The 12,126-nt window shown below is 46.2% G+C and overlaps 1 protein-coding gene across 3 annotated transcripts in view; it reads right to left on the reverse strand.

The window, feature by feature from the left end:
• Nucleotides 1-12,126, reverse strand: part of KSR2 (kinase suppressor of ras 2) — a 683,331-nt gene that overhangs the window by 11,217 nt on the left and 659,988 nt on the right. For all 3 annotated transcript variants that reach the window (XM_077462057.1, XM_077462058.1, XM_077462059.1), the window contains one exon: nucleotides 11,217-11,346. In XM_077462057.1, coding sequence (XP_077318183.1) covers nucleotides 11,217-11,346 — 130 coding nt within the window. The remainder of the gene's footprint in view (nucleotides 1-11,216; nucleotides 11,347-12,126) is intronic.

Genomic DNA, 12,126 nt, shown 5'->3' on the forward strand with positions numbered 1-12,126 from the left:
ACCATACTCAAAAAGACTTGAGGCTGTAAGTGCTGCCAAAGGTGCTTCAACAAAGTATTAGGAAAAGGCTGTGTATATTTATGTACATGTGATTTTTTTCATCTTTTATTTTTAATAAATTTGCAAAGATTTCAAACAAACTTATTTTACATTGTCATTATGGGGTATTGTTTGTAGAATTTACAGGATAATAATGAATGTAATCTATTTTGTAATAAGGCTGTAACAGAACAAAATGTGAAAAAAGTGAAGCACTGAGAATACTTTCCGGATAGTCTATATGTGCATGAATAATTTTCTATTTTTTAAAATGTTTTTTCTTTTATTTTTAAGAGCCTAAACAAGATTTTTTCTAAAAAAAAATGTTGCTTCTGATAAAAAAAATAGATTTTTTTTTTTAACCACCTCAGCTCTCAGTTTTACCCCCTTCATGACCAGGCCATTTTTTTGCTATTTAGCACTGCGTTATTTTAACTGGCAATTGCGCAGTCATGCAATGCTGTACCCACATATATAATTTTATTCACACAAATAGAGCTTTCTTTTGGTAATATTTGATCACCACTAGGTTATTTTTTATTATATTATTATTATTTTTTACTTTCTGCTAGAAAACCAATCCAATAAAAAAATAAAACAATCAAAGTTTTTCATAAATTTACACCAAAATGTATTCTGCTACATGTCTATGGGGAAAAAAAAAATCCTAATAAAGCGTATATTGATTGGTTTAGGTGAAAGTTATAGCAGCTACAAACTATAGTAAATATACTGGAATTTTTTTTTTTATACTACTGATGGCGTGATCAGCAACTTATAGGGGGTTATTTACTAAAGGTAAATACACTTTGCACTACAAGTGCGCTTGGAAGTGCAGTCGCTGTAGATCTGAGGAGGATATGCAAGGAAAAGAAAAAAACAGCAATTTTGCTTGCACATGATTGAAGGATAAAATCTGCAGAGCCTCCCTTCATTTTAGAGCTTCCCCTCAGATCTACAGTGATCTACATTGATTGCACTTTCAAATGCACTTGTAGTGCAAAGTGGATTTGCCTTTAGTAAATAACCCCCATAGTGTTATAGTTGGACAGTGATAGTGTGGCAGGCAATCTGAAACTACCGTATATACTCGAGTATAGGCCGACCCGAATATAAGCCGAGGCCCCCAATTTACCCCCAAAAAACTGGAAAACTTATTGACTCGTGTATAAGCCGAGGGTGAGACATGGCTGTCCATCCCTGTGTGTGTGTCCGTCCATCCCTGTGTGTCCATCCATCCCTGTGTGTGTATCCATCCATCCATCCATCCATCCCTGTGTGTGTGTGTGTGTGTGTGTGTATTCATCCATCCATCCATCCCTGTGTGTGTGTGTGTGTGTGTGTGTGTGTATCCATCCATCCCTGTGTGTGTGTGTGTGTATCCATCCATCCATCCATCCCTGTGTGTGTGTGTGTGTGTGTGTGTGTGTGTCCGTGCAGCCTTGTGTGTGTGTGTGTGTGTGTGTGTGTGTGTGTGTGTGTGTGTGTGTGTGTGTGTGTGTGTCCGTGCAGCCTTGTGTGTGTGTCCAGCCTACCTGTGTCCCAAGCCTCCGTCCCGAGCCGCCGTCGTCCCGAGCCTCCTCCGACCCGTGCCGTGCCTCCTCCGTCCCGTGCCTCCTCCGTCCCGTGCCGTGCCTCCTCCTTCCCGTGCCTCCTCCGTCCCGTGCCGTGCCTCCTCCGTCCCGTGCCTCCTCCGTCCCGTGCCGTGCCGATGGATCGCCGCTCTTCTCGGCGGCCATTCTACAATTCAAAATTCCGCCTCCGCCTGTGATAGGCGGAACACTCAATTTCCCAGCAGCCTGTGTTCCGCCTATCACGGACATCCTCTCATACTCGTCCGTAGTATGAGAATGAGCGGATGTCCGTGATAGGTGGAACACTGACTGCTGGGAAATTCAGTGTTCCGCCTATCACAGGCGGAGGCGGAGAAGGAGGCGCGGCTTTTAAATTTTAATGTCCGCCGTCTGTCTGCTCGATACGCTGATCGAGCAGTCAGACAGCGGTGACTCGAGTATAAGCCGAGGGGGCACTTTCAGCCTCAAAAAAGAGGCTGAAAATCTCGGCTTATACTCGAGTATATACGGTAACTTAAACTGGATGGGAACTGACTGTCACTGGCATCACCAGTAGTGATGGCCGAACAATTTGCCCGGCGGTCGTTTCGCGGCGAATTTCGGCTGTTCGCCATTCGCCCGATCGGCGGACTATTGCCGCCGTTCGCCCGGCGGACTTCCGTGTTTTCTGTGAAAAAGAACTTTGACCTATGATGACACATCCATCATGGGGTACAGGACAGCCAATTAAGACATTACAGCACACGGACACTTGGACATTCCCCCTAACTTATAAATACACCCGATCCGGCGGCCATTTTACATTCTTTCTTCTGTCACTATAGGGAGAGGTTGCTGTGTGGAGCAGGGAGAGATTGCAGTGACCCAAATCGCTAGCTATTTGGTACACAAAAGTTCTTTTCAGGACTGGTATAGGTGTATATAGGTTTGCTGTGCTACTGATTGTTGCAGCAGCCTGAGTGTCTTTTGTCAGTTTAGAGAAAGGGACAGGACGCTGTGTGCTGCAGGGAGAGTCAGTTTAATCATTAGCTGTTACTATCAGGTCCACAAAAGTGCTATTCCAGTAACCAGTTATTGTTCCAGCAGCCTCTGTTTTGTCAGTTTATATAGGGACAGGCAGGAAGCAGTGTGTGAGGCAGTGAGGGTCAGTTTAATCAGTAGCTGTTACTATATTAGGTCCACAAAGGTTCTTTTCAGGACTGGTATCAGTGGTATGGTAATAGGCTTGTACACGTATAATATTCTTTCTTCCAAATATAGAAAGAATATTATACTTGACTACTGCCCTTCTGCTGCAGTCTGCTAATCAGTCACAATACATAGGGTTGAGGTGCACTACTGCTGACCGCTGCCCTATACTGCAGCAGTCCTTTATCAGTATAGGGACTTGACATACAGTCTGCTAATCATTCACAACCTACTTGTTCCACAAAGGTCCTTATAAGGACTGGTAACCTGGTGTAGGGTGCTACAGTACATAGGGTTGAGTGAGGTACAGTCTGCTATTCTATAAGGACTGGTATAGGTCCACAATACATAGGGTTGAGGTACACTACTGCTGACCGCTGCCCTATACTGCAGCAGTCCTTCATCAGTATAGGGACTGACGTACAGTCTGCTAATCAGTCACACACAACCTACTTGTTCCACAAAGGTCCTTATAAGGACTTTTAACCTGGTGTAGGGTGCTACAATACATAGGGTTGAGTGAGGTACAGTCTGCTATTCTATAAGGAGTGATATAGGTCCACAATACATAGGGTTGAGGTGCACTACTGCTGACCGCTGCCCTATACTGCAGCAGTCCTTCATCAGTATAGGGACTGACGTACAGTCTGCGAATCACTCACACACGACCTACTTGGTCCACAAAAGTCCTTATAAGGACTGGTAACTTGGTCTGTCTAGGGTGCTACAGTACATAGGGTTGAGTGAGGTACAGTCTGCCATTCTTTAAGGACTGGTATAGGTCCACAATACATAGGGTTGAGGTGCACTACTGCTGACCGCTGCCCTATACTGCAGCAGTCCTTCATCAGTATAGGGACTGACGTACAGTCTGCTAATCAGTCACACACAACCTACTTGTTCCACAAAGGTCCTTATAAGGACTTGTAACCTGGTGTAGGGTGCTACAATACATAGGGTTGAGTGAGGTACAGTCTGCTATTCTATAAGGACTGGTATAGGTCCACAATACATAGGGTTGAGGTGCACTACTGCTGACTGCTGCCCTATACTGCAGCAGTCCTTTATCGGTATAGGGACTGACGTACAGTCTGCTAATCACTCACACACAACCTACTTGGTCCACAAAGGTCCTTATAAAGACTGGTAAGGTATAGGGTACTACAGTACATAGGTTTGAGTGAGGTACAGTCTGTCATTCTATAAGGACTGGTATCGGTCCACAATACATAGGGTTGAGGTGCACTACTGCTGGCCGCTGCCCTATACTACAGCAGTCCTTCATCGGTATAGGGACTGAGAGTTTTGTCACAGGGTCATTTAAAAAATGACAGGCAGAGGAAGAGGCAGGCCCTTCCGCAGGGGTGGTAGGGGTAGGGCAGGAGCAACAGGCTTGAGCCAAAGTGGGAAGTTGCCGAAGGTGCGTTCAATTACTTTAAAGGACGCACCAGACTTGGTTGAGTGGCTCGCTCAGCCTTACTCTTCTGCACCCTCCTCATCCTCTCGATCTGCACCCTCTTCTTCACTCTCTGCTATGTGCACCCCCAAAGACACTACCACCAACAACATCACCACCACCACCACCACCACCACATACCTTCCGCTTGAGTCACAGGAATTATTTTCCGATCCATATCAAGACATTTCTGATGCGCAGCCACTCTTGGTATTGGATCAGGAAGAGGAGGCAGCAACACCCAGATCAGCCCAAGGAGGAGGTTGGTCCCCGGTGTTGCTGCCTACTCCGAGATCTCTACTTATAGCAAGAGAGGAAGAGGAGGGGAGTTCAGAGGGAGATATGGACCAGCAGATAGGGAGGAGAAGCAGGAATAACTTACATTGCACAGGAGGGACAAAGCAGACTGCAAATGTATCAGGAGCGAGTCTTCGACCATGTACGGTCACATCTGGCGCTCCCAGGACACCGGCACATGGCTCCGCAGTGTGGGCTTTTTTTAACGTGTCCGCTGCTGACAATAGCGTTGCCATCTGCAATCTTTGCAGTCAACGCATTAGTCGCGGTAAGCCCAACACTCACCTAGGGACGACCGCCTTAAGAAGGCACATGAGCAGCCATTACCGAGCCCAGTGGGAGCAATGGAACACACAAAGCCACACTGCAGGCTCTCACCATCCAGCCTCGTCTTCTACTTCTCCTTCTCCTCTCTCCTCACAATTGTCCTCCACTGCACCTTCCATCACGCCAAGCTCACGTTTTTCTGCAAAAAGGCAGGCTTCCGTGGGCCTTATATTCGAGCGTAAAAAAATGATGACGCCGGATAACCCTCTTGCCCAACGGTTGACGGCTGGCTTGTCAGAACTCATAGCCCGCCAAATACTGCCATATAAACTGGTGGACTCGGAGGCCTTTCGCAAATTTGTGGCCATTGGAACACCACAATGGAAGGTCCCAGGAAGGAAGTATTTCTCAGAGAAGGGCATCCCAGAGCTATATGGCCATGTTCAGCGGCAAGTGAATGTATCTCTGGCACACAGTGTCGGTGCCAAGATACATCTGACCACAGACACGTGGTCTAGCAAACACGGGCAGGGAAGGTATATCACTTTTACTGCCCACTGGGTGAACCTTCTGAGCCATCAAGCATGTAACCCGTGGCACCCGTGTAGATTTGGTTTTACCGCCACGGATTGCATGCAGGCCTGACTCTTCTTCTCCTCCTCCTCCTACTCCATCCTCCTCCCTCTCCTCCTCGGCTGACTCCTCCTTTTCCGCTGCTAGCGTCTCTTCCTTTGCGCCGCCCAAGCTCCCCAGAACCTATTCGACATGCCAGGTGAGACGTTGCCATGCCGTGCTGCGTCTGTTGTGCCTGGAAGCCAAGAGCCACACTGGCCCGGCACTCCTTTCAGCTTTGCGTTCACAGGTAGATCAGTGGCTAACACCGCTCAATTTGACAGTTGGTAAAGTGGTGTGTGACAACGGTGCCAATCTGCTTAGCGCATTGAAACAGGGCAAAATCACGCACGTGCCATGCATGGCACACGTCTTAAACTTGGTCGTGCAGCGATTTGTTGTCAAATACCCTGGGGTCCAGGACATCTTGCGGCAGGCAAGGAAAATCTCCGCCCATTTCAGAAGATCTTACACGGCCATGGCTCGCCTTGCTGACATTCAGCGGCGACACAATCTGCCGGTCAGACGTCTTATTTGCGATTGCCCGACGCGATGGAACTCAACCTTCTATATGCTTGATAGGCTGCTCCAGCAGAAACGTGCAGTCTACCTGTATGAACTCTGCGGCAGAACCGGTTCTGGGGAGCTGGGTTTTTTTTCACCGCGCCAGTGGCTGCTCATGCGCGACGCATGCAGACTTCTGCGCCCATTTGAGGAGATCACCAAACTGGTCAGTCGCAGCCATGGCGCCATCAGTGACATGGTACCTTATGCCTTCTTTATGGAGCATGCATTGCGTCGTGTCATTGATCAAGCTGTGGAGGAGCAGGAGAGGATAGATTAGGAAGTTGCAATGCTGGATGAATTCCCAGGGGGGGGGGCTACTCTATCTGAGACAAGTGAACAACAGGAGTCTGAAGAGGAGTCAGAGGAGGATGGTGCCGGGGCGGATGAGGAGGAGCAAGAAGAGCACGCTTTAAACCTTTCTGGGATCCCTGTTGTGCGTGGATGGGGAGAGGAGAATGAAGAGGACGACATTATCCTGGATGATGAGCAGGAGCCAGGCCACCACACCGCTTCCACTTTAGTGCAAATGGGGGCCTTCATGCTCCAGTGTTTTAATAGGGACCCCCGTATAAAAAGCATAAGGGTCAAGGACCAGTACTGGGTGGCAACGTACTTAGACCCCCGGTACAAACACAAAATGGCGGAAATGTTACCGCCGTCACAGAGGGCTGTCAGAATGCAGCATTTCCAGGCCTTGCTTCGAGAAATGCTGCATTCTGCTTTTGCGTGCGCTGGCAGAGGAGCAATTCCCACTCCCAGAGAAGGAGTTGCGGGTACCAATCCAACAGCGCCTGCAAGAAGAGGCCAGTTTGAAGATGTGTTGGTGACTTCGGATATGAGGTCATTCTTTCAGCCGACCCATCGACAGGTGTCATCTGGATTCAGCATCAGGGAACGCCTAGACCGTCAGGTGTCCGACTACATCGGGTTAACGGCCGATGTGGACGCTCTGAGGAGTGATGAACCCCTGGACTACTTAGTGGGCAGGCTTGACCTCTGGCCAGAGCTTGCCCAATTGGCAATCGAACTGTTGGCTTGCCCCTCATCCAGTGTCCTGTCCGAAAGGACGTTCGCGACCGATAAGCGTACTCACCTAGCTCACGACAGTGTTAACTACCTCACATTTCTAAAAATGAATGAGGCATGGATCTCGGAGGAATTCAACACATGTGACCAGTAGACCATGCTTATGTCTATAAACAATTTTTTTAATCGAGCACAGAGACCTTCTTTCTTCATTTGGCTCACTTCCTTGTCCAAAAAAAGCACACCGTACTATATGCCCGTACCCTCCTCTTTGAAGAGGTTGAGCGGTGTCATATTTCTACTGGGGCTGCTTATTATGAGGGGCTCCCACCATCCCTGTGCTGTGCTGACATCCTCCTGGGGCTGTACCTCTGCTGTGCATATTATGAGGGGCTCCCACCATCCCTGTGGTGTGCTGACTTCCTCCTGGGGCTGTACCTCTGCTGTGTAGGTTTTGAGGGGCTCCCACCATCCCTGTGCTATGCTCATTATGAGGGGCTCCCACCATCCCTGTGCTGTGCTGACTTACTCCTGGGGCTGCTTATTATGAGGGGCTCCCACCATCCCTGTGCTATGCTGACATCCTCCTGGGGCTGCTTATTATGAGGGGCTCCCACCATCCCTGTGCTATGCTGACATCCTCCTGGGGCTGCCTATTATGAGGGGCTCCCACCATCCCTGTGCTATGCTGACATCCTCTTGGGGCTGCTTATTATGAGGGGCTCCCACCATCCCTGTGCTATGCTCATTATGAGGGGCTCCCACCATCCCTGTGCTATGCTGACTTCCTCCTGGGGCTGCTTACGGTGCAGGTGTCAGTGCTGTATATCACGGTGCTGATGTCAGTGCTCTCTGTCACGGTGCTGCTGTAAGTGCTGTATATCACGGTGCTGGTGTGAGTGCTTTATGTCACGCTGCTGATGTCAGTGCTCTCTATCACGGTGCTGCTGTCAGTGCTGTATATCACGGTGCTGGTGTGAGCGCTTTATGTCACGCTGCTGATGTCAGTGCTCTATCACGGTGCTGCTGTCAGTGCTGTATATCACGATGCTGGTGTGAGTGCTTTATGTCACGCTGCTGATGTCAGTGCTCTCTATCACTGTGCTGCTGTCAGTGCTCTATATCAAGGTGCAGGTGTCATTGCTGTATGTCACGCTGCTGATGTCAGTGCTCTCTATCACGGTGCTGCTGTCAGATGACTCTATCACGGTGCAGGTGTCATTGCTGTATGTCACGCTGCTGGTGATCCTCTCCTGCATCCTCTTCTTTGCCTACCCTGGTCCCTGACCCTCCCTCTCCTCCATTGCCTTCATGCGCTCCACAGTCCTGAATTGTCACAACAATTTCCCATATAAAAAAAGAATGCTTGTAGTTGTCGATCCCAGATTCACCTCATACATGTGTTATGTCATTGGCCATGTGGCGGGACTATGTTTGCACACCTCCCATTGAAGTCAATGGGGCCCGCCGCGAACGTCCACGTTCGCGAAACGTCCCGTCGGAAGTTCGTCCATCACTAATCACCAGTGACACTAATAAAGTGATCAGTGATAATACTATGGTCATTGTACTAATGTACTAATTGTACTAATGACTCGGAAGGGGTTAGCATCTCGGGTAATCAAGGGTCCTAGCCATGACTCATTGTCCGTGATCTGCTGACAAACTCCTGCTGTGTACAATCACAGCAAGTGTTGGTGGGGGAGGCGTGCATCGTGCACACTAAAAATGGAAACAGGCAACGACATAACAGTACGTCGCTGTGCCTGCACAGGCCACCTGTCAGCAGTATATTGCAGGTGGGTGGTTCACAAGTGATTAAATAAAAATTTAAACCCTAAGTCACCTAAAAAAAAAAAAATAGCACAAGGGACATTACTTACCTTCAATGAGATGTGTCCCTGAGGTGTATTACAGCTTCTATGAATATGGGAGCTGCTGGGAGGAAAGGGCGGGCAAAATTGGGCACTCTTGATGAGTGCCTGTGACATCTTCCTTCTATTAATACCCCTGCACCAGAAGATTAAGACAGCAGGGTGTGTGTGTGTGTGTGTGTGTGTGTGTGTGTGTGTGTAGCGGGGTTATTGGAGGAGGAACGTTTTTGCTAAATAAGGAGACAGCAGCACAAGGAAAACATTACAGTGATGGTAGGCAATGTCCCTTGTGCTTATTCTTTTATTTTTGTAAACTTAGGCTTTAAAGTGGTTGCAAACCCTTACAAACCACTTTGACCTACAGGTAAGCCTAGATTAAGGCTTACCTGTAGGTCCAAGCAATATCTCCTAAACCTATATGGTTTAGGAGATATTTGCCCGAAAATGGGCACCGCTGTCTACGGCGCATGCGCACTGAGCGCGGCATTCTCATCGGCGGAGCTGCCGCGCGTGTCGGCTCCCGTGCGCATGCGCGGGAGTGACGTCATCGCGGCTTCGCCGAATGACAGCGGCAGAGCTGCGAGACCCCACCAACAAGATGGAAGCGGCGGACTACAGGGGACAGCGGCGACTTCGCTGGCTCCTGTGTCAGGTAAGTGACACATAATGGGCTACTATGCGATGCATAGTAGTCCATTATGCTTTGCCTTTGCAGGGAATGAAAGAGGAAGTAAACTCTTCAGGGTTTACTTCCTCTTTAATACAAGGTGCACCCATGATACTGATGAGGATGAATCATTCCTATAATTTAAATTCCAAATTTAAATGCCTGTGAAATTTGAGTTTCAGCCATTGAGCTATGTTCTTAAAATATTTTGTTAGCAACGTAGCTAATACCAGCTTTGTAAAATGTGAAAAATAACCTTGAGCTCCACTCGCCAGATTAATATGGAATTATGAAATATGCAAGATTTAATAATTAGCTAAAAAAAAAAAAGTTTTAGTCCTTAGCATAATAAAAAAAAGGAGAACAATTGGGACTTTATATAATGCAGTGACCTGGTAAGGTCAATTGCCTCCATACCTATCTATATGTCAAAAAGGAGGGGAAAGGGAATTGGGACTTTGAATGAAGCACATAGGTATAAAGAATTCAGTTTGTTATATAAATTAACATACAAACGCATAATCATGAATAAGTGTATATCCAATACAATTCAAATAACTGGTACAATTCATAAAAATGTATACCTATACATACAATCTAGACCAGTTGCCACATGATTATAAACAATTAACATAAAAAAATTATACATACTGTCAGATATCAATTGAATCATAGGGACACGGCATGAGCATGCACGCGAGTTCAATACTTACAAGTTTGACTATATAATAAAATAAAAGTGTGGCACTGTAGATCGGGGAACCCCCAAGATCTACAGTGCCACACTTTAATTATATTGTCAACCTTGTAAGTATGGTAGAGAGTGGGTTTTTATATTTGGTTTTATATTTATTTTATTTTTTATGGTTTTGCTTTTTCCTTGGGTAGGATCAGACCAAACAACAACTTCTTCTATTATACTTTTTATTGAACTCAGGTGCATGCTTCTGAAAAGTGGATCTATCCATGAAATGCAGAGCGCTATTATATGCCCTATGATTCAATTGATATCTGTCAATATGTATCATTTTTGATATTAATCGTTTATAATCATGTGGCAACCAGTCGAGGTTGTATGTATAGATATATATTTTTATGAATTGTACCAGTTATTTGAATTGTATTGGATATACACTTATTCATGATTATGCATTTTGTATGCTAATTTATATAATACACTGAATTTTTTATACCTACATGCTTCATTCAAAGTCCGATCCCCTTTCCCCTCCTTTTTGACTTAGCATAATAAAGAAAAAGTATAGAAAATCACTATGTATTCCATGTAAAGAGTCAGTCCACCATAATAAGCATATTTCTTCTTATATAAAATATTTAGCAGTATAGCAAGAGATGCCTGCCAGTATCCCCAATTTATGCTTAACTGCTTTTGTATTTCAAAAACCAAACAATAATATAGTTATCTGCAAAAAGGGAAAATAGCTAGAATATCCCAAAAAAAACACTTTGTATTTCTATTTTGGGAGAGGCTGGAGTCATAAGCAACCACTGGAAAATCCTGCCAGTGGATTCTTCAGGGATATAAACAAAGTAGCAGATACAATTTAGCAGGGTTATCATATCAGTTTTCAGTGGTCTGGCTCATCACTGTATTGATTCCAAAATAAAGACATAAAACATTATCTCACCGATATTTCCTTTCCCATTCCGATTTGGCTAAGATTTGGCTTCATGCCTGTTCCAACTTGCCATATAATTGCTTCTGCTGGCTGACTTTTGAATGGCCATTCTCTGGCGTGTAACTCATACCAAATAGTTCTGTAGGGTAAGAAAAGATCAGTGTTAGCCTACGTCAGGCTCATGCCACCAGCAGTATTTGCGTTCAGTCTTTATTCCATACAGGCATATGAAAATACCATAGATAATTCCTAGGGCAACTAGTCAGGGACAAACATTAGACATGATGGATGATTGTAATGCCAGACTATTATTTTTAATTTAATTTTTAATCTACATTGCCTGTGAATCATTTACCTATATGTAAATCTCAAAAGTTTTTTGTTCAAGTTGTAAGTAAAATTAAACTTGTAAGGCCGCGTACACACGCGGGGACCGTTCGCTCAACTTTGTCCGCTGAACAGTGTTTCGGCGGACAGTCCGCTCCTGTGTGGGCTTTCAGCGGACAGTTTCAGCGGACAGTCTGCTGAACAAAGTTTTTCGGAAATTCCGAAAAACTGTCCGCTGAAACTTTGTTTCAGCGAACAGTCCCCTCGTGTGTAGGCTTGTTCGTCAAACTAAGTTCCGCGCATGCTCAGAAAGGATTTACACGCCGAGGTTTGCATTGCAGTGTATAGGACGTCGTTTTCTAGTCCCGTCGTACGTGCCGTTCACGTCATCGCGCACGGTTTCAGCGGACTGTTCGTTCGTCGTGTGTGGGCAAGTCCGTCCATGCTAATTTTGAGCGGACTGTCCGCTGAAACTGTTTGATGGACAAAGTTGAGCGAACAGTCCCCGCGTGTGTACGCGGCCTAAAATATGCCTAAAAGGTTACCTAACTATACATATACATATATCTAAAAATCTAAAAATATTAAATTG

Source organism: Lithobates pipiens, unplaced genomic scaffold (assembly GCF_037356315.1).
Source record: "Lithobates pipiens isolate NorthernLeopardFrog02 unplaced genomic scaffold, aLitPip1_a1.2 Scaffold_3, whole genome shotgun sequence".
In the NCBI taxonomy this organism is placed as follows: domain Eukaryota; kingdom Metazoa; phylum Chordata; class Amphibia; order Anura; family Ranidae; genus Lithobates; species Lithobates pipiens.